The sequence below is a fragment of the Erpetoichthys calabaricus genome, chromosome 4 (assembly GCF_900747795.2).
Source record: "Erpetoichthys calabaricus chromosome 4, fErpCal1.3, whole genome shotgun sequence".
Taxonomy (NCBI): Eukaryota; Metazoa; Chordata; class Cladistia; order Polypteriformes; family Polypteridae; genus Erpetoichthys; species Erpetoichthys calabaricus.
Window position 1 is genome coordinate 332633613 of NC_041397.2, and position 22723 is coordinate 332656335.

General features: G+C 42.2%; 3 protein-coding genes across 33 annotated transcripts in view; 1 reads left to right on the top strand and 2 right to left on the bottom strand.

Annotated features, from left to right (window-relative positions):
* The window catches only part of LOC114641392 (C-type lectin domain family 5 member A-like), a 1576682-nt gene that overhangs the window by 1260099 nt on the left and 293860 nt on the right, over positions 1-22723 (top strand). The gene's annotated exons all lie outside the window — the stretch shown is intronic.
* LOC127527373 (lectin BRA-2-like) overlaps positions 16334-22723 on the bottom strand; it is a 404208-nt gene continuing 397818 nt past the window's right edge. Inside the window, exon 10 of the mRNA XM_051925974.1 lies at positions 16334-16933. The gene's annotated coding sequence lies outside the window, so the exon portion shown is untranslated. The remainder of the gene's footprint in view (positions 16934-22723) is intronic.
* The window catches only part of LOC114641385 (B-cell differentiation antigen CD72-like), a 228270-nt gene continuing 221880 nt past the window's right edge, over positions 16334-22723 (bottom strand). Inside the window, exon 2 of the mRNA XM_051925984.1 lies at positions 16334-22212. Coding sequence (XP_051781944.1) covers positions 22034-22212 — 179 coding nt within the window. The 3' untranslated portion in view covers positions 16334-22033. The remainder of the gene's footprint in view (positions 22213-22723) is intronic.

Genomic DNA, 22723 nt, shown 5'->3' on the forward strand with positions numbered 1-22723 from the left:
CGGATATATTTAACATCTCTCTGTGTCAGTTCACTTTACATGATGGCCACTGGATAGTTTCGTCGAGATCTTAACCACCTTCTGCAGCAGGGCACATTGTCTTCAGCGTTAATTCTGTAACATTATTGGCCTTTGTACAAATTCAATGATAAATAAATGAGTTCTCTTTTTTCTTCTTCTCATTATGTGATGGTCAGTTGTTTTACAGAACACATTTTCTTCATAAAGTGAGCCCACTGTTCAGTCAGTTTAGGTTACTCTCACCCTCAGTTAGGATGACTCTCAGTGGCAGGACATGTGGAGTGTGTGACAGACACAAGAAACTTGAGAGTTGATCTTGTCATGGATGACTCAATGGTGTTTGCTGTTCTTCAGTCAGACCCCAATGGGCCCCCCATTGAAGCATTCTTTTCTAATCCCTAAGCTGAGTCTCTTAACTATCTTATAAAATGATAAAATTGATGAGCCACAGCATGAAGTTATGGGAAAGAGTAGTGGAAGCTCAGTTAAGAAGTGAGGTGATGATTAGTGAGCAGCAGGATGGTTTCATGCTAAGAAAGAGCACCACAGATGAGATGTTTGCTCTGAAGATGTTGATGTTGAAGTTTAGAGAAGGCCAGAAGGAGTTGCATTACATGTTTGTGGACCTGGAGAAAGCATATGACAGGGTGACATGAGAGGAGCTGTGGTATTGTATGAGGAAGTCAGAGGTGGCAGAGAAGAACGTAAGAGTTGTACAGGATATGTACGATGGAAGTGTGACAGTGGTGAGGTCTGCGGTAGGAGAGATGGAGGTGGGATTACATCAGGGATCGGCTCTGAGCCCTTTCTTATTTGCAATGCTGATGGACAGGTTGACAGATGAGATGAGACAGGAGTCCCCGTGGACTGTGATGTTTGCTGATGACATTGTGATCTGTAGTGAGAATAGGGAGCAGGTTGAGGAGACCCTGGAGATGTGGAGATATGAGAGGAGAGGAATGAAGGTCAGTAGGACCATCAAGACAGAATACATGTGTGTGAATGAGAGGGAGGTCAGTGGAATGGTGAGGATGAGGAGAGTAGAGTTGGTGAAGGTGGATGAGTTTAAATACTTGGGATCAACAGTACAGAGTAATGGGGATTGTGGAAGAGAAGTGAAGAAGAGAGTGCAGGCAGGGTGGAATGGGTGGAGAAGAGTGTCAGGAGTGATTGGTGACAGACGGGTATCAACAAGACTGAAAGGGAAGGTCTACAGGACGGTAGTCAGACCAGCTATGTTATATGGGCTGGAGACGGTGGCACAGGAGACAGAGCTGGAGGTGGCAGAGTTAAAGATGATAAGATTTGCATTGGGTGTTATGAGGATGGACAGGATTAGAAATGAGGACATTAGAGGGTCAGCTCAGGTGGGACGGTTGGGAGACAAAGTCAGAGAGGCGAGATTGTGTTGGTTTGGACATGTGTAGAGGAGAGATGCTGGGTATATTGGGAGAAGGATGCTAAGGATAGAGCTGAAAGGTAAGAGGAGAAGAGGAAGTTCTAAGAGAAGGTTTATGGATTTGGTGAGAGAGGACATGCAGGTGATGGGTGTAACAGAACAAGATGACGAGGACAGAAAGATATGGAAGAAGATGATCCGGTGAGGTGACCACTAACGGAAGCAGCTGAAAGAAGAAGAAGAAGGGTGGCTGCAATCTGCAGGCAGTTCTCACCCTCAACTGCCACCCATTATGCCTCCTCCCAAACATCACCCAGCATTCTCCACATTGTCTCCTCTCTCTGCCACTGATGTTTTCTGACTTCCTCTCTGATCACCCAACTACCTGTCCACTTGAACCTCTTCTGTAACATCTCCTTCAGGCCATCTCCTCCTCACTCATTTCTGCAATTATACACATCATTAACACCTCCTTCAGCTCAGGCACATTTCCTACCATCTTCAATGATGACCCCTCTTCTCAAAAAAGCAACACTCAATCCACCCCACGTTAACAATTTCAGACATGTCTCTCTCCTTCCTTTCTTTCCTAAATTCTCGAACACTGGACACCATTCTCCTTGATTTACTCCTCTCCTCCACGGTTTAAAATTTGAAATCAAATGTTTCAGACCTGATTAAAGTGCACATTGCAGACTATTATTGAGGGGATTAGCATGTAGAAATGACAGCAGGTTTTCCACATCGTCTGCCCACTGCAGGGCACCAAAATGTTTGGGACATAGCAATGGTCGCTATATTAAAGCAGACATATTTAGTACTTTGTTGCATATCCCTTGCATGCAAAGAAATCTGTGATTAGTAGACATCACCAGGTGATGAGAATCTTCTCTGCTGAAGCTCTCCTAACACTCTGATGCATCCATCTTCAGCTCCTGCTTGTCCCCTTAAGTTAGATTTAAATTGGGTGACTGGCTTGGCCATTCAAAACAATTTCCATTATTGAGCTTTGATAAACTCAGCGGTATGTTTGGATCATTATCTTGTAGTAGGATGAAGTGTCATCTGATGAGTTCAGAGGCATTGCTGGAACTTGAGCAGATCAGATGTTTGGACACACCTCACAATTCCTTGCGGCACTGCCGTCAGCAGTACAATCATCCATGAAGAGACGTGGGCCAGGACCTGTGGCAGCCATACGTGCCCAAGCCGTAACACCCCCAGCACCATGTTTAACAGATGAGGTGGTCTGCTGGGGATCTTGGGCAGCTCCTTGTCGTCTCCTCACTTTGCTCAAGACATCACTCTGATACAGGTTCATCTTTGTCGCGTCTGTCCACAAGAGCTTTTTCCAGAATTCTGTTGGCTCTTTTTTGCAAACTGCAATCAGGCCATCCTGTTTTTGTGGGTAACTAGTGGTTTGCATTTTGTAGTGTGGCCTCTGGATTTGTGTTCATGAATTCTTCAGCGGATAGTCATTTCTGACATATCCACATCTGCCCCCTGAAGACGGTTTCTGATTTGTCGGACAGGCGTTTGGGACTTTTTTTTGACCACAGTGAGGATTCTTCTGTCATCAGCAGTGGAGGACGTCCTTGGCCTACCAGGCTCTTTGCGATCACTAAGCTCACCAGTGCCTTCTTTCTTCTTCATGATATTTCCAGACAGTTGGTTTTGGTCATCCTAAGATTTTACTGTTGTCTCTAATGGTGTCATTCTTGTTTTTCAGCCTCATTATGGCTTCTTTGACTTTAATTGGTGCAGCTCTTGTCCTCATGTTCATCAATGGCGACGACAGACTCTAATGGTAGTCTGTGGGTAGAAGCCAGCCGAGGTATCTTAAGCCTGCAGTAAAGAAGCAATGAAACGCAACTGAGAAATCACAAACACATGTGACATCAATTGTCCCAAATGTTATGGTGTCCTGAAATGGGGAGACTGTGTAAAAAAAGTGTCATGTGACCGAAATGTCTGCAAATCCCCTGAAATGAAAGACCACAATGTCTGAATTGTTTGATTTGAAAGTTTAAACTGTGGAGCAGAGGGTGTGTTTTCCTATAGGAGGCGCTAGCTCCCTGGAAATGCGTTCGTTTGTAATTGCAGCATCTTAAGTAACCTGAACCTATATAGATATAATGTAAAAATTATTTATACATTTATTATAACCCTAACCCTAACCCTCCCTTAGTGATACGGTGGTAAGAAATCACATAGGAGAAATAACTTAGCTTTACACGCCATAATAGACGAGGAAGCCATGACAAGCCCATGTGTAGAGTCTGCCATTTTCATCGCTGCGTTAGAAGGATTTTCAGGATCAGATGACGTTATCTCCCATTTGTTTGTCAGCTTCAAAGGTGTGCCAGGCAATGTTCCAAGGTTTTATACCCTTTCTTCATGTGCAGGCCCCCACTTAGGTGAATCATGTCATCCCAAACAAGGAAATGAAGATTCAGTATCATGCTGAGTCTGTCACACAGAAATAGTACTTTGCCCATTTTTGTAGTTGTCCCTGTCTTGTCTTCTAATGCTTGCCTAGCAGTGTGCTAAATCTGGCCTTGTCTTAGCTGTACATGTGAGTGGATTTATAAAATATTTTTTGTACAGAGTACAGTGACATATTAAACGTATAAACTTATCCATCCATTATCCAATCCGCTATATCCTAACTACAGGGTCACGGGGACATATAAACTTATTACAGGAGGAAATCGAAGAACAATGTGTCTTTGTTCCAAACATTATGGAGGGCGCTGTGTGCGCAGTAGAAAAGTGACCTTTGGAGGAGGCTCGGCCCTGCTTGGCGAGTCTGGACCTTGAGTTACTGGTCACACACACGTGGCCTGAATTCAACTGTTAGCTGATGAAGAAAGCAGAAAATGGAATTCATCACACATGAGCCCAATATTACATCTGTGGAGCTAAGCCTGGCAAACTGCTGACATGAAGTATTAGGGAGACATGAAGCCTTCGTGACTGTTACATCCTTACAAATAAACCAGGAACCCTCATTATTAACATTTCTTAATAATTTTATTCAGAATTCTTCCTTGAAAACATCTTTATAGTCTTTCCCTTCAGAAGTTATTTCTATTTTAGATAGTAACGATCAGAAGTCAAGCAAAACGACACCTTTTATTGGCTAACTGAACAGATTACGATATGTGAGCTTTCTTCTTCGAAATAATTGTACAAAAGTAAATAAAAAAATAGCGCGCTTCAACTAACAGCTAAAGCTGTTCAGGTGTGACTTAAATTAAGACTAATGTAATGTACTTTATATAACAGACTCTCTTCTTAAGAAGAACAGTAAGTCAGATATGATGTTGCTATTTATTTTTAGGTTGAAACTGTGCGGTCAGTGATTGTGTTTTGTGAAGTATTCAGATATTTAACGACACTTTTTAATGGCGTATTAAGCCCTCATTTGCATGCAGTCCTTTTCCAAAGATAATGTCATTTAATTTGATTTCTTCAGGCAAGTGGCTAAGTGATAAAATCCTTGACGATCTACAGACTCTCTGTTCAAGAAATGGCAAACAGTTTTTACATTTTAAAAAGAGCAGAAATTCCATGATGAAAATTGCATGTTTATTTCTGCCAATAATAAAATCTCAGTCTTGTCAGAGTTTTGGGGCACCTCACGGCCAACCCCAAATAATGAAAATCAACAGGTTTGAAAATAAAAATGTAAACCAACGAGGTAGACTGCCCAAGATGGCGCGTTTCCAAATTCTGCACACATTCTCTGTCATGCCAGTCCAGTACTCGGACCCTCTTCTTTCACAGCTACGCCTTTGTCATGTCTGCAGAATGTGGTTTTGCATTGTCTTGTTGAAAAATGCATGGACTTCACTAGAAAAGACGTCGTCTTCCATCCATCCATCCATTGTCCAACCCGCTGAATCCAAACACAGGGTAAGTCTCTAAAATCTCAATGTCCGTCTCTGTATTAATGCTGCCATCACAGAAGTATAAATGACCTTTCTCAAAGGCACTGACACAACCCCATACCACAACAGACCCTGCAGGCTGCTGGACTTGTAGCTCATAACAGTCTAGATGGTCCTCTTTGTCTTTGGTCCAGAGCACAAGGTGTCCATTTCTTCCAAATAAGATCATGAATTGTGAATCGTCTGAGCACAGTACACGTGTCTACAGTGTGATGGTCCATCCCAGATGCCTCTGCGCCCAGAGAAGTCGACGCCACTTCTGGACATGACTTACATGAGGCTTCCGTGTGGCACAATAAAGTCTGAAGTGGCCCTTGTGAATATAAGTCCGCATTGTGGCTCTTGACAAAGGTTTGCCAAAGTAACATCTTGTAATACCAGGTGGTCATATCGGCTATTGGTGATGAGTACTGAGTATCTAAATGTGCTTGAACTTTGTCCTCAGACTGTTCTTTGGATAACGTTATGCATACTCTTATTGTGCCCTTTATGAATGTACTTGTAGATGAACTTAATACTCATAATAATAATAATAATTCATTACATTTATATAGCGCTTTTCTCAATACTCAAAGCGCTATCCACACAGGGAGGAACCGGGAAGCGAACCCACAATCTTCCACAGTCTCCTTACTGCAAAGCAGCAGCACTACCACTGCGCCACCTGTGAGGACCGATGCACAAAACTCAACATTAATATGACAACCGAATCATTTGAGCAAATATGGGTTATATGGTACAATCATTGAATTATCGAGGATCACAATTTTACCATCTTCCTTTCCGTGATAAGTGTGTTGTTCGTGACGATTATCTCTTTGGTGACAATCAGGATAAGTCAGCCTTAGTCATATCTGTTGTTTGAACGAATGCTTTTTGTAATTTCTTTAAACACTTTTTTTCTTTTGAGTCCCAACATACTGAATCTTTTAAATGAGGTCCGTGAGACGTGTGTTTAATGACTTTGTACCATAATTCAGGACAGGTTTCTCTGTTTGGAATTTCAGCACAGACAAAGCCTTCTGCATTATCAGCAGTTAATAATTTATTTTACAAAGTAACTAATAAATGCAAAGGAGGTAAACCCCGTTTTTGAAATTTGATCGTGTAAATGTATTTCTCTGATTTGACCGAACACTGTTTCAAGTTCTTTCAATAAAATCAATCTACTTATGAAAGTGAGAATATCCAGAGCCGATGTAGCCGGTGGTATTGTTCTCAAGAATCTGTGGATTTCTGGCCATTGCGGATTGCACGTCATTGTAATAAATAAATCTGACTGACTGATCTGTTAGGGTTATTGCCATTACATCATGATATAACTGTTGCCATGCTCTTGGACTACCTTGATATGATGAAGGTAATATTACTGCTGCATCTACTTTGAATTTGTCTGAACTATTTATATTTAAATTGTGAATGTGATCAATGAGTCCTTGCACATGTTCTGTTCTAAGATTTGCTTGATTCGATTTAATAAAGAAGAGACGATTAGCTTTGACTTTTAGATATTCATTAATAATGTAATGTTGCGAAAGACGCGGAGATGACAGAAGTGGGTTAAAAACATTGGAACCTATCGCTAATTTTGACCCAAAATATTGTGTGGGTGATACTCGTTTGTCTGAATGCGTTTGTTTCATATTGTAGGACAATCCTGATTCACCATCTGGGAACTTTGACATTTTTTAGAGCTGCTCTTTCTTCTTCGCTTAGTCGTTTTTAAAGTTCTATCCAACAACTGAGAGGTTAGGTGACCGTGATTTGTCTGAAAATAGTTGGAAGTAGGGTGTGACTTGCAAAGGTCACCATCTCACGGGACTTGTTCCCAATGGATGTCAGCATGACGTGACTTGACCGTGTTGTGGGACGTGAAAGGGTCTCTCTGAATTGTCTCTCTGTCTCTCTTCAAAAGATCACGTCTCGTCACCAAAAGTCTCGGCCCAAGTTTGTTTGTTTTTTAATAGAGAGATTATCATACAGTTCACTCCATAACATCAAAAATGTGGACAAATGTTTACAGAAACATACCAGCAAATGCTAATAGGGGGTTACGAAATAAATGACATACATGCATTAATCTGTTATCTCTAATACGGAAAATACTGCGACCATTAAACCACGAGATTACGAAGGTTGTATTGCAACTGAAAATGAAAATCCTTATTGCCTTTTTCATCAATACGATGGACTTACAGAAAGCTGTACGTATCCATTATAAAGTTCTCAGACACACATAACATTTCATTTCAATCCTCTTCATTCAGCTGGACTTCAGTTTTTCAGGTAACAAATATTCTTTGAAGACGTTATAAAATACAAAAGTTCCCATCTTTTCCAGTAAAAAGTCTTTCTTATAGACGAAGATAAACGGCAACACAAAAATGATTTGCAAGTACAACTCAAATGTGATGAGTGAAGCATGTCGTAAAACATGAGACTTGCACAGAACAATCGGCCAGCGTGCTGAAAGTCATTTTTATTAAGCAGAGAGCACAAGCGTGTGGCAAATGGCAGTTGGCCCTGATTGGTTTTCCTGGATGGGTCCTGAAGCTTTGTGCCTAACAGCTGACATTAGTGTTCACCACCCTGCTTAATGTCTGTCTAGAACAGGCCACTGTCTCTGCTTACCTCAAGTCTTCTGCAGTCGTCTCTATTCTAAAAGAAGAGTTGATGAGGTCCCTGAGCGATTATCACCTGAGAGCTTTGAGCGACTTGTCATCAGACACAAGAAGAGCAACATCCCCACCTCCCTGGACTAATACCAGTTCACTTACAGTGCAAACAGGTAGGTCAACTGGGAACGCTGTCTCACTTGACCATCACACTGCTCTGTCACATCTGGAGCAGACAGTCAGCTATGTGAACTACAGCTTCATCTTCAACGTCTTCCTCCACAACAAACTGGCTATCAAACTAAACAACTTGGGTCTCAACTCAAACCTGTGCAACTGGATTTTAGATTTTCTCACCAACAGACCACAAACTGTGTGCATAAGTAAGGACTTCTCTTCATCCATAACACTGAACACTGGGGTATCACAGGTCTGTGTGCTGAGCCCTCTCCTTTCCTCCCAACTTCAAATCTACCCAGGATACTAACATCATAGTAAAAGTCTGCAGATAACACCACAGTGAGAAGCTTGATCTCCAATAATGATGGAGCAGCCTGTAGAGAAGAGGCCGAGAATCTGGAGAGTTGTAACGAGAACAACACCCTTGAACTCAATTACAAGAAAACAAAGGAACTGATTCTAGACTTCAGGACACTAAACTACAGCCGCCGCCATCCCATCAGCATTAACGGCGTGAGGGTGGAGACAGTGCAGAGTTTCAGATTCTTGGGAGTCAGCCAGGACCTGTCATGGACAACAAACACGACAGCAATGGCAAAGAAAGGTCTTAAGAGGCTTCACTTTATGAGGAGCCTGAAGTAAAGCACAACTCTCACAACAGCTGCTGGTTAACTTGTACAGGTGGACCACATCACATACTGTACTGCATTACAGTGTGGGCCGCACGTCTGAGAACAGGAAGACCCTCCAGTGAATCATCAAAACGGCTCAGAGATTGACAGGCATTCAGCTACCATCACTGGAAGATATCGTCACTACCGGCTGAGTAGAAAAGCAAAGAACATTTGTAGACGTCAACCCGTCCCTGGCCGTAGCATTTTTACTCCTCTGCCCCCTGGCAGGCCCTTCAGAGCCCTACATGCCTGCACTACCAGGCTGAAGAACAGTTTTCACCCAAAAGCAATCAGCCTATTAAATGCACAGCCATCACTGCCCCTCCTTATAACAGAGACCACCAGTGACTGAAGTGAACGTCTACATCAGCCACATACACTCACACACTTCTATGTGACCCATGGTGAACTCAGGACCACAGCATTGACTGTAATCTTCACTGTGACTTCATTTATTATTTCTCTATTTATTCTTACATATTTACCTTTACTTTTAATCTGGGTGTGTTTGGAACTGTTCATAGTAAGTGTGCTTCTCATAGTTTAATGTGAAGTTAGTTTATTGACTTCTCTCATATTCTTTGATCTAAGGCATCTATAGGCTTTACTACAAGTGATATTTCATTGTATTGTACGGTGACAATAAAGGTGTCTCACATCAGCTGACGTCACTGCTCAGAATGCTCAAGACGGGCTCTGTGCAGTCAACTGAAGAAGTTCTCAGCTGACAATGAGTTTTTACTCGAGCTTTTCACTTGTAGTCTTTACTCTTTTGCTCTTGTTGTATCTGCAGGACTCTCTGCACTGTTTATTCTCTTAATGCTCCTTCTATGTTATAAACCTCTTGAGCTTAGATATCACAGTTTGTCGTCTCCCAGCCAAACCTGTACTGGCTGAGCTAGTGTATCTATCGCTTATCAACTTATTATTACATATTTTAAACTTCTTACATGGGCATCTACAAAATGTCTTTTCTTCCTCCCAGTGTGTGTTCTCATTCACACTTCTCTGTGCTCTGATACTTTACCATGTCTCTCGTCACCCACTATTTGGGTTCCAGAGCTTAATCTCACACTTGTCTCCGAGCCAATGGCTTATCCTGTACCATCGTAAGACCCCTGGCTTCTTTTACTGAGGAGGGGACGCTGGCGCACGCATGCTGTTGCCGCTCCTCCCTGTTAACAACACTTCGTAAAATTCGCCTTAATCCTACACTTTCTTACGCTTGTTTTATTTCTTTATTGTACATATAGTTCGTGGATGCAGCTGACTCAAATTGTATGGATTTGGATTCATTTTTACAGATTTTATGGACTTTACCTTGACTGGGGACAACTGAATCTGTGGATCACGGGACGAGACCTACAAACATTTCTTTGTACCTGGTGATCTAGAAGCCTGGGATGATCTGTCTCCTTGATTATATTTGCTATGCTGGTCTGCTCTCGAGTCATTTTACTGTACTCTACGACTAAGAACTGATCTAATGTTCATACCCACCTGGCTTGTGGCTCTCGGTGATCACGCCTGTAATACCCAGCGTTACTGTTTATGGCTGTATGTTAGAACCTCCAAATCCTGCTACCTGCTCCTGCTATGCTGCTTTGCTATCGCCGCTCATCTACGCCACTGCACTCGCCTGTCCTACCGGCTCTGCTGTGCTGCTTCTCCACTGCTATCACTCACTATCATGTCAAAATACTCTTGTGACAAACTCCTTCTTATTAAACAGTTTGTCCAGAGCAAACGGTCTGACTGGAATATCCTAAAAGACGCCGGTATTTTGCAGCGCCCGAAATATGTAAATCACGGGTCAGGTCACCTCCAACACCGGGCTGCGAATGAAAAGATCACCAGCAGCACTTGCTCAGGAATACGCCATCCTACTCGTGGCACTGGAAATAGAAGTGCCAGTGTGCCGAATTTACACACTGAAAATAAACTCTGGTCACGGCTCTGTGCAAAAAGAAGCCTAATATTGCATTGTTTAATTCGAGATCTCTTAATGGCAAAGCATTGGTGCTGTCAGAATTCATCACTGACACCAAACTTGATATGCTGTGTTTAACGGAGACCTGGCAAAAACCAAATGAATTTACGTCTCTCATGGAGGTGACACCACCTGGATACACTTTGGTCTCAGAGCCTCGTAGCTCAAGACAAGGCGGTGGAGTCGCAGTAATTGTCAGAGTGGAGTTAAACATCAAACGAATCCCAATTGACTGTCCATTGTCTTTCGAGTGTCTGGCTCTTAAATTAATAACGGAATCAGGTCCTGTCTCACTCATTGTTCTTTATCCTCCTCCAAAATACAACACATCCTTCTTATCTGATCCGACTGAGCGATTAACACACTTAAGCTCCTTTTCCCAGAGAGATATCCTTCTTGGCTTGGTGATTTCAACATCCATATTGACATCCCCACATCTAAACTGAGAAATGAATTCCTGTCCTTACTGGACTGCTTTGACTTGACACAACATGTTGATGTTCCCACCCTGTGGTCATATACTGGACCTGATCTGCACTTCTGGACTATCCGTTGCCAACATTTACAGCACTGATTTGGGACTCTCTGACCATAAAGCAGTATTTTTCACTGTTTCACTGCCTCTCCCTCCTCTTACCTGTAAACGACAAATTTCTTACAGAAACCTTAAAGATATCTGTCCCTCTATCCTTTCTGGATCCATTTCTGATCTATTACTGTCTTCAGCTATTCCATCAGCACTAGATAGTCTTGTTGTCCACTATAACTCAGCCCTTCATTCAGCATTAGATAAAACAGCTCCTTTAAAACATAAGGAGGTTTCCTTTAAACGTTCAGCTCCTTGGTGTAACTCAGAATTGTGATCTATGAAAGCAGCTGGCCAACAACTTGAGAGAATGTCACGTCAGACTGGCCTCACCGTGCACATCCAGGCTTTATCTGACCACCAAAGAACTTACAGAGAAGCAGTAACTTCTGCCAAGAACACCCATTATGGCAGAATAATAGAAAGTGGCCACGATAACCCAAGGGTTTTGTTCTCTGTAGTTAATAAACTACTTGAACCCGCATCTGGTCCAACTACCTCTTCTACTGAAGTCTGTGAGGAATTCCTCCACTTTTTCCACAATAAAATTAAAGATGTAAATAATTCCACTAACATAAATACATCATCTGTTTATATCTCTCTCTGTCTTCCCACTCCATCCAGTTCCTTCTCTAAGTTCTCACCAGTCACATCTGCGTTTGTTAATAACCTGCTTTGTAAGATGAGGCCGACTACTTGTGTGCTGGACCCCATCCCCAGCACACTACTTAAATCCTGCCTTCATGCCATAATCCCGACTGTTACAACAATAATAAACTCGTCCCTTGACACTGGCTCTGTGCCGCTCACTTTTAAAATCACTTCTGTAACCCCCATGTTAAAAAAGTCTGGTCTTGATGCTGACAATCTTAACAATTTCTGGCCTTTTTCCCACTTACCTTTCCTGTCAAAAGCTCTTGAGCGTGTTGTAGCCTCCCAACTCACCAATTACTTAACTTCTAATAACCTGATGAACCCTTTCAGTCTGTTTCAGGGCGCAGCACAGCTGTGAAACTGCTCTGCTACGGGTAACCAATGATTTGCTTATGGCAGCAGACTCTGGACAAACTACCATATTAATTCTGTTAGACCTCAGTACAGCATTCGACACTCAGGTCAGACGTGACATCCTACTGTCCAGAATGGAGAACATGCTGGGTATCTCTGGCACTGCCCTCCAGTGGTTCAAGTCCTATCTGACTGATAGGCCAGAGTTTGTTAGTCTTGGTGACCAGCAGATCCAGCTCAGCGCCAGTCACACAAGGAGCTCCTCAGGGCTCTGTCCTCAGCCCTCTTCTGTATTTATAAGCTTTCCCTTGGCCATATTATCCGTAGCTATGGACTGGGTTATCATTTATATGCAGATGATACTCAACTCTACTTCAATGTTTAAAGTGGAACTTCATCAGAGCTTTTTCAGCTCACAACCTGCCTTAGTGAAATTAAAACCTGGATGGAGCAGAACTCTTTAAAATTAAACTGCAACAAAACTGAACTCCTGCAAATTGGGACTAAAATGCAACTTAATAAAATGAGCTCCTTTCCAGTTCATCTTGGCGGTGACCTCTACTGAAATTAATTCGTGCATTTATCTCTAGTAGGATTGACTACTGCAATGCGGTGTTCACTGGATGTTCAAACTGTTCTTTATACAGCCTCCAGTTAATCCAAAATGCTGCTGCAAGAATTATTACAAGAACAAGAAAATATGAACACATAACTCCAGTTCTTAAATCCTTACACTGGCTCACACTTAAGTTTAGGGCTAATTTCAAAATCCTCCTTTTAACATATAAAGCATTAAATGGCGGAGGTTCGGCTTACTTGTCTGCACTTATCATGACTTACAAACCTGAGCGCACATGAAGATCTCAAGATGCCGGTCTGCTTATGATTCCAAGGATTAATAAAATAACAATGGGAGGTTGAGCTTTTAGTTACAGTGCCCCTGAACTGTGGAATGGTCTGCCTGCTACTATAAGAGATGCCCCTTCGGTCTCAGCTTTTAAATCCCGGCTGAAGACTCACTACTTCAGTTTAGCACACCCTGACTAGAGGTGCTGATTAACTGTACAGACTGCATCTCTGTTGTTAGTCATTAGCACTAAAACGTAAGTCACATGATCGTTAGAATTGCATATTAACCCTCACCTATTAACCTATACCTGTCAATTTGTTTTGCCTGCCTAAGGTAAAGTCATTCCTGATGGAGGATCACAGGAATCGTGGGAAAGAGGGGTCCTTTCATCAGATTGGCTGGCCCAGCACTGTTTCAGCCATGGAATGGCCAAATGGGGGAGGCAGCTTGATGGATTTTTATACTGTATAAAGGATTTGTTCTGTTCTGTGTATTGTATTGTATTGACCCCCTTTTTCTTTTTGACACCCACTGCACGCCCAACCTACCTGGACAGGGGTCTCTCTCTTTGAACTGCTATTCCTGAGGTTTCTTCCATTTTTCCCTACAAGGTGTTTTTTGGGAGTTTTTCTTTGTCTTCTTAGAGAGTCAAGGCTGGGGGGCTGTCAAGAGGCAGGGCCTGTTAAAGCCCATTGTGGCACTTCTTGTGTGATTTTGGGCTATTCAAGAATAAATTGTATTCTATGGTATTGTACTGCTAAGAATCTTGGTGTCATTTTTGATTCCTCCCTTTCTTATTCCGCCCACATTAATCACATTAAGAAACTTTCTTACTTTCACCTCCGTCACATATCCCGTGTTCGCTCCTTCCTCTCCTTTTCTAATTCTGAGAAACTTGTCCCTGCTTTTATCACATCCCACATCGATTATTGTAACTCGCTGCTGGCTGGTGCCCCTTCTAATCGTCTATCACAGCTCCAGCTTATACAAAACTCAGCTGTAAGAGTCCTGACACGGACCAGCAGCAGCGAGACATCACACCATCCTGCTTCGCCTTCACTGGCTCCTCGTGTCTTACAGGATTGAATATAAAATCCTACTAATAATCTACAAAGCCTTAAACGACCTTCTCCATCACGATGTGCCTGTCCGCCCACTAAGGTCCTCCGATTCTGGTAATCTTGTTGTGCCCCACACTAATCTACACTCCATGGGTGACAGCAGGGCCTTCAGCTGTATAGCGCCCAGACTCTGGAATGACTTACCGAAATTAATCAGGTCAGCTGACTCCATGAATTCTTTTAAAAGTCATCTGTTCAGGAAGGCTTTTAGCTCTACGTGACTTTATTACCTTTCTCTCAGTTTACCTCCATGTCAAGATGCTCATGTAACCTGTGTGTGTGTGTGTGTGTGTGTGTTAGACCATCGGTTATGTTGTCTGTCAGGCTTTTCTCTGAGTTTCCTGTCTTAATCTTCTTTATTTATGTATCTGGTTTGTACAATGCTATGTACTGTATACCCTGCCATTCTTTCTTAACGTCTGTGAAGTGCCTTGAGCATGGGAAAGGCGATATATATAAATAAAATGTATTATTATTATTCTTTACGTTTATCCAGTGTTTCCTCAACAACTGGGTGTTTTTATGACCTGCTGCTTTGGAACTCAAAGACCTCCTTACTGTGCAGTGGAACCAACGTTCTCCTTCTGCAATTCCCAGTTAAGAGATGGCTCAGTAAAAGTATGCTGACTCTGCTGTTTCGATATGGATGGACGCTGTCACAAGGAGATTCTCAAACCATCATTGATTTGTTCAAACGCAGGACGCTAGTAAAGTGTATTTACAGTCTTGCTCAACTGCTAGCGACGTACTGATTTTATTGGTTTACTCTAAACTTTACTTTATACAAAGTGCACTAATGACTGATCTCAAAATTATACTAAAACTCCACTCGTCCTGTGAGTAACCTATTAATTCAGACCTCCCTAACTGAAAGTTTCCTTGGCGTTTTCACCAAAGTGACTTGTCGCCATTCGGTGTTCCTCCTGGAGCCTCCTAGTGATAACCCACCAAAGTCATCTGGTACTTTTGTAGTAAAGCATTCCACCCCAGGCCGGTATTCGCTAATCGCAGCCCTTTCTAGATAAGCTGTTATTACAATAGCCGTTTACCAAAATGAACCTAAAGACCCCAGACCTGTGTGTCAGAGCGGGATTCATCTCCTCTCCACTCTCTCTGATGGAGTGACCTTGTGTAGGCGGCCTTCTGCCTCGGCCAGGTGTGGATCATTTCAAAGTGATCAGCTCAATATCACCTGACAACTATGAACTGACGACACAGGTGACCCACTCAAGCAGTATATTCAGTATTATTGTTCACTTCCTGCCAGACCATCACTGGTTTTACTGGAAGAATAACCCACAGTGAAGTGCTCCCCAAGGATGTCACCTATCCACTTAGTCTCAGAATATTACACTTCCATTATAGTGGGACAGGGTCATAGGTGCCTAGAAGTACTCTATAGGATTTGCAGTTATTTCTACATTTATTTACAGTAAACCCTCAATTTGATCTCTCAGTTCTGTTCTCTCAATACTCTTAGTTCTATTAGGGAAGATTCTTACCGCGTCTCCTTTGACAGTGTGAAGCTCAACTTGTGGCTGGACATGAAAAAGACTGTTCACTGACAATCTCCATGACACCTGATAAAGTCTGAGCAGCTCAGTGACAAAGAATGGAGGAGAAATGTGCAAAATGATAAGAGACAGAGAGAGCTGTGCACACAGGGGCCAAGGGGGCATCTACTATCTGAAACACCACATCACTTCACCCAAAAGAGGGAGGATAGAAAGGGACATTTGGCAGAGCAGGAGACAACGTGAAATGAACAGGAGGGTGGCTTGGATCATCAAACTAACTGAGTGGACAGAAAGATCACAAATTTAAAAATGTCAGCGAGCAAACGTTAATGCAGCAACTCAAATATGTAAAGTGCGACATATCTCCTAGCACAGAGAAGTTCATTCACTCAAAGTCAGAATAGAAATAAGGACACTGGTCAAGGAAGTCAAACAGACTTTATTAAGCAATTCAGATTTATTCTGCACAAAGTATCACAGAGCACAGCATCTCAAGTTAAGAATAAAATGGAAATCAACACAACAAAACACGACAATGCAAAATCATTTGTGAGACGGGCCCCTAGAACAAATCTGCAAAAGTGTAAATATATACTGGATGATAAAATAAAAACTACTGAAGATCAAAATATAAAGAATTAAAATTACAGAGTTCAGCACGTGTGGTAAGGAAAAAAAAAGAAATCATCAATATGAATAAAATTAAAAATATCAACTCAAGAGACAGAGTGGAATGAGAAACGTCACTCTTAAAAAGTCAAACCATCAGCAGTTGGCTTAAGAGAGTCCATAAGTGATAAAACTTGTGTTAAGACTCAGACATTAATAACACAGAATAGACGTCATGTCATGTGGTAGTAAATGCTCGTCACGATGGCAGCTCTGATTGTGATAAACGCTCAGTGATGTTCAGTTTCTGCTCCCTTCCAGATGTTCTCCATTTCTGTATGTTTGTCATAACGAATAGCTTCAGATCTTTAGACTAAATGTAATATTCGATGACAGGAATCAGAGTAAACCTATCACACCATTTATAAGTTGCTGCCTGCCTAAGATATTGAAGTAATAAAGTAACCCCACAGCTGTATCGCCATGTGTTAGAGAATTGTCTCTTTAGTGAGTCACACAAACAGCTGATCAAAGATCATTGATAACAAGATGCAGCCAGCCTTATAAAATCTAAACGTCACCATATGTTGTCACTTGCTGTGACAGTGAAGTTGTCACCCTAAGGTTTCTAGAAGATCACCGAGTCTCGAGATCAAAGGAAATCTCAGACGAGATGAAGAAAAACGCAAGTGAAATCAGGAAAGCGTCAGCCATTTCTAAGGCCCTGCCCAGGTTTGTTTACTGCCTTGTGCCCTGTGTTGGCTGGGATTGGCTCCAGCACACCCCAGTGACCCTGTAGTTAGGATATAGCATGTTGGATAATGGATGGATGGATCGATGTATATTAGCACAAAGGTCTCTGAACATTAGCAGACACACTTCTGATGGTTTCTTAGGTATTCCACTACATAAAATTAGCAATGCTGGGTTCAAAAACCACTTGATCTTTGTAAAATGAATGAATACGTCAAAGCCTTCATTGTGATTTGTGTAACTTGACCGTTTTTTCCGTGTTGATTGATGTGACTTTGAGGCTGACGTCTAGAAATGCTGCCATTGCTTCCTGCTTTCTGCCTGAATACACTTCTGCTAATCTGCAGTAGCCGTCCTCAGACACACGACTGACTAGTTCACTTTATCAGGCCTCTGATGATTCTGAAGACTTGGCCTTTTCTGTTCTACTAAAGCCTCATGGTCTCGTTAGTCTTTATTACAGAGTGGCTTCTGCTCTTCTCTGAGCGGCCATCAGTGCTGCGGTGTCTCTTGTGACCTTTAACCATGCTGATGACCTCATTTAAGAGCTCATTAGACACTACGGCTCAACATCTGACCTAAACTAATACATACAAATACCGTTTAACAATTTAACATCTGCTGACAATTCAGATTATAAATGAAGACATCTGAACACATCACCTAAAAGAACCAGTGGTCCCTCCATTGTCTAAACCCACTTCATCCTGAACAGGCGCCCAAGGCAGGAACAATCCCTGAACAGGGAGCCAGTCCATCGCAGGCAGAGAGACACACACTGCAGGGCCAATTTAGCATCGTCAATCCACTGAATGTGTGTGTTTGTGGAGCACCAGGAGGAAACCACGCAGACATGGAGAGAACATGTGAACTCAAACACAGGGAGGACCGGGGTACCCTTGTCATCTTACAGCGGTGTGGCAGTACTACCAGTGTGCCACCCAAAAGAAAGAACCAAACCTGCGTAACTATATCTATGAGGACATGAGAGTGAAGCCTTCTGTTACTAGCAGATGAAACACCATCACTACACGTGACGACACATGCTGATGACAGCCCACCTGTGTCTGTTATCGTTCATCTGCTGTCACATTTCATGTGTTGTGTTGGACTCCTCGTCTCTTCTTGGTATTGAACTGTTCTCACTGCTCTATGGGATACGTGAATTGTGAAGAGTGCACATGATAATAACATGAACTAAAACTTGACAAGTCATCATATTGTACTTACACCATTAATAAGAAATGAAGATGAATGTGGGGCAGCGTGATGAAGCTCTGCCCAAGTATATGATGCCCGGCTCATTTCAGAGTTTGGCTGCCCTGTGCCAGCCTGGCTTTTGGGCAGATTTTGGGCTCTTTGCTATCTGGATGGTGTGCAGCTCCGTCAGTTGGATACTTCAGGCAGGAATAGAGTTGTATGGATGAATGGACTCTTTATGACCAGCAACATCAAATAATCTGCCTATTATACGTCAGCTATCACACCTGCAGTAATCCACTTTGTGTCCATTCACACTCCTACCTCAGCCACTTCGGCTCATCACTGTCCCTGTGGCACCCTGTGGCCTCGTGGCACCTCAGCCGGGTGTTTAAGTTCAGAAATGACATTCTCACTTATTTCCTTGTAGTTTGGTTTACTGCACTGCAGAGCGTTTGTCATTTGTAACATATTTCATTATTGTCTTCAGAGCTCTGAGAAACGACATTCATGACTACATGTGTGAGGCCAGCAGTACTGGCAGGATTAGGGAAAGGAGTCGCTAAACGTGAAGTCAGCAGTCACTGGCCATATCTACAGTGGGGCAAAAAAGTATTTAGTCAGCCACCAATTGTGCAAGTTCTCCCACTTAAAAAGATGAGAGAGGCCTGTAATTTTCATCATAGGTTTACCTCAACTATGAGAGACAAAATGAGAAAAAAAACCCCCAGAAAATCACATTGTCTGATTTGTGAAGAATTTATTTGCAAATTATGGTGGAAAAAAAGTATTTGGTCAATAACAAAAGTTCATCTCAATACTTTGTTATATACCCTTTGTTGGCAGTGACAGAGGTCAAACGTTTTCTGTAAGTCTTCACAAGGTTTTCACACACTGTTGCTGGTATTTTGGCCCATTCCTCCATGCAGATCTCCTCTAGAGCAGTGATGTTTTGGGGCTGTCGCTGGGCAACACGGACTTTCAACTCCCTCCAAAGATTTTCTATGGGGTTGAGATCTGGAGACTGGCTAGGCCACTCCAGGACCTTGAAATGCTTCTTATGAAGCCACTCCTTCGTTACCCGGGCGGTGTGTTTGGGATCATTGTCATGCTGAAAGACCCAGCCATGTTTCATCTTCAATGCCCTTGCTGATGGAAGGAGGTTTTCACTCAAAATCTGACGATACATGGCCCCATTCATTCTTTCCTTTACACAGATCAGTTGTCCTGGTCCCTTTGCAGAAAAACAGACCCAAAGCATGATGTTTCCACCACCATGCTTTACAGTAGGTATGGTGTTCTTTGGATGCAACTCAGCATTCTTTCTCCTCCAAACACGACGAGTAGAGTTTTTACCAAAAAGTTCTATTTTGGTTTCATCTGACCATATGACATTCTCCCAGTCCTCTTCTGGATCATCCAAATGCTCTCTAGCAAACTTCAGACGGGCCTGCACATGTACTGGCTTAAGCAGGATTTGAGTCCCTGGCGGCGTAGTGTGTTACTGATGGTAGCCTTTGTTACTTTGGTCCCAGCTCTCTGCAGGTCATTCACTAGGTCCCCCCCGTGTGGTTCTGGGATTTTTGCTCACCGTTCTTTTGATCATTTTGACCCCACGGGGTGAGATCTTGCGTGGAGCCCCAGTTCGAGGGAGATTATCAGTGGTCTTGTATGTCTTCCATTTTCTAATAATTGCTCCCACAGTTGATTTCTTCACACCAAGCTGCTTACCTATTGCAGATTCAGTCTTCCCAGCCTGGTGCAGGTCTACAATTTTGTTTCTGGTGTCCTTTGACAGCTCTTTGGTCTTGGCCATAGTGGAGTTTGGAGTGTGACTGTTTGAGGTTGTGGACAGGTGTCTTTTATATTGATAACGAGTTCAAACAGGTGCCATTAATACAGGTGACGAGTGGAGGACAGAGGAGCCTCTTACAGAAGAAGTTACAGGTCTGTGAGAGTCAGAAATCTTACTTGTTTGTAGGTGACCAAATACTTTTTTTCCACCATAATTTGCAAATAAATTCTTTAAAAATCAGACAGTGTGATTTTCTGGATTTTTTTTCTCATTTTGTCTCTCATAGTTGAGGTAAACCTGTGATGAAAATTACAGGCCTCTCTCATCTTTTTAAGTGGGAGAACTTGCACTTGGTGGCTGACTCAATACTTTTTTGCCCCACTGTATGTGATATTTATACAAAAATGGTGTGTGATTCAATAATGTCAGAAAGGCACAAATTATTGTGATGTCCGGTCCTCTGTTTTATGTTATCAAATAAGACAGCAGACAGTGTGTTTGTCACCTCTAATGACAGTAAAGTGTCATCTGTAGGTGACCCCCTTTCTGCTCCTGCCTAATACAGTTTTGGAGCTCATTCAGTCAAAGTGAGACGTCTCGACTGAAAGGAATCTTCTTACCTCTTGGATGTCACAGGTCCGGCGTCCATCCTGGTAGATTTGTTTTGTTTACTGATGTTATATCCACCAATCCATAAAGTTGTCCCTGTATCTTAAATGATAAGAGCTTTCATTTTAATAAAGCCCTGATAAGAAAACATGAAATGAAGAAGTTGATGTACAGTTGAACTTGCAGGTGTCTTTATTATATTGAATTATCTTCTCTTACTCACAATCAAACACATTTGACCTCCTTTTTAACTTTAATATAAACTGGCCTGAGTCTCACTTATAAATGTAACAATCAGACAAAACGCTCAGTGTGTCACCTGCTTTTATAATAAATTGAGCTATTGTGTCACTTCTTGTGTCACATGAGCAGATGGCAGTGATGCCCAACACTAATAATGTGTCAGTGTGCTAACAGAGATACTGGATACTAAATACGACATCCCTGGGGGGAAATCTCACAAAAACCCCAGCCTCCCAATGGAAATCAACCAATGACAGAATCTGCAGACATTTGTACTGATTTGGGTCTCAACAGGGGCCTATCACCTCAGAAGGGCAGTTCAGTGGCATTCTGGGTTTTATTTGGAGCGATGCAATGGCCACCTGGTGATTTACATGAAAAAATGATGAGCAAAACTTAAATTGCTTTATCTACTAATTGACTAACTCATCACCAGTGACCCTTTTGTCCATTACATATCTCCCAGACATTAAACCAAAAACCAGAAATGCATGTAAACGTAATGTAGAAATGGCAACTCTAAGAGCTCCTGCAGCCATGAAAGAAGAAACAGCAATCTAGGATTCACAGCATGTCTGATGGCGTCAGTTGTAGCGAATGAAGAAAGACGCAGAGAGTCCTCTGAGAGAATCTTTACTTTCTCACACAGTCAGCACTAAACAAAGGGTCACTGAGACTTTGATTACAATGGCAGTCGCTCTGAGCCTTTGAAATGTGTTGACAGACTCTCCAGATCTATTGGAGGAATCTGCTAAAGAAAGACATTCCTGGTGTAATAAAATACTGAGCTGAGTCAACTTCAGATTAGATCTTCTGGGATTGTTCTTGAGATGCACTTTCAAAGAGTTTTGTTTTTAAAGCTCCTGTCCTGACAGTTTAACTTACAGTATACAGTTTGAAGACAGTCATTTTAAATCCACCTGCGTAAATGACATACCAGCACGTCAGAACTTTCTATATTCACTAGTCGTCCACCGCTTGTCTTGCACCAATCACTGCTCTCATTCCAGGTCAGTTTATAAGTGGAGATGAAGTAACACTTGGAACTGAAGAGGACCCAACCCAGTTTACATTCAGGAGAAGTGTTATCTGTGGAAAATGACACAAAAGAGCAAACAAAACATGAGGGATTAGATGAGCAAGGAGCTCACAGTCTACTAACCCTGCAGCAGAGCACTCACCGGGAGACGTGTTTGTAGCATCGCAGTAGAATTCCTTCAGATCACTGAACTCCTTGGTCAGTTCATCAAGTTTCTCATTCAAAGTTACGTACTGAGACTGCAGAGCACTGTTGTTACTGGTCAAGATGTAATTTGAATTTCTTAACTCCTCCAGCTCTTGCTCCTTGGGATTTATTTTTATGAAATCTGAGGAAAACAAATCATATCATACAATCAGTAATATAAAATAATATATCTTTTAGACTTGAGATAAGAGTGTTCTCAGTTCTGTAGTGATAAAGAATCCCCTGCCTTGTGTTCTGCTCATTTTACCCCATCACAGTTTGTAACAACAGATGAAGATTGTGCCTTACTACTTCTCAGTGTGTAACAGCAGCTCTGTTTGTCAGCTTTTTTATTTTAATCAACGTAAAGGGGAT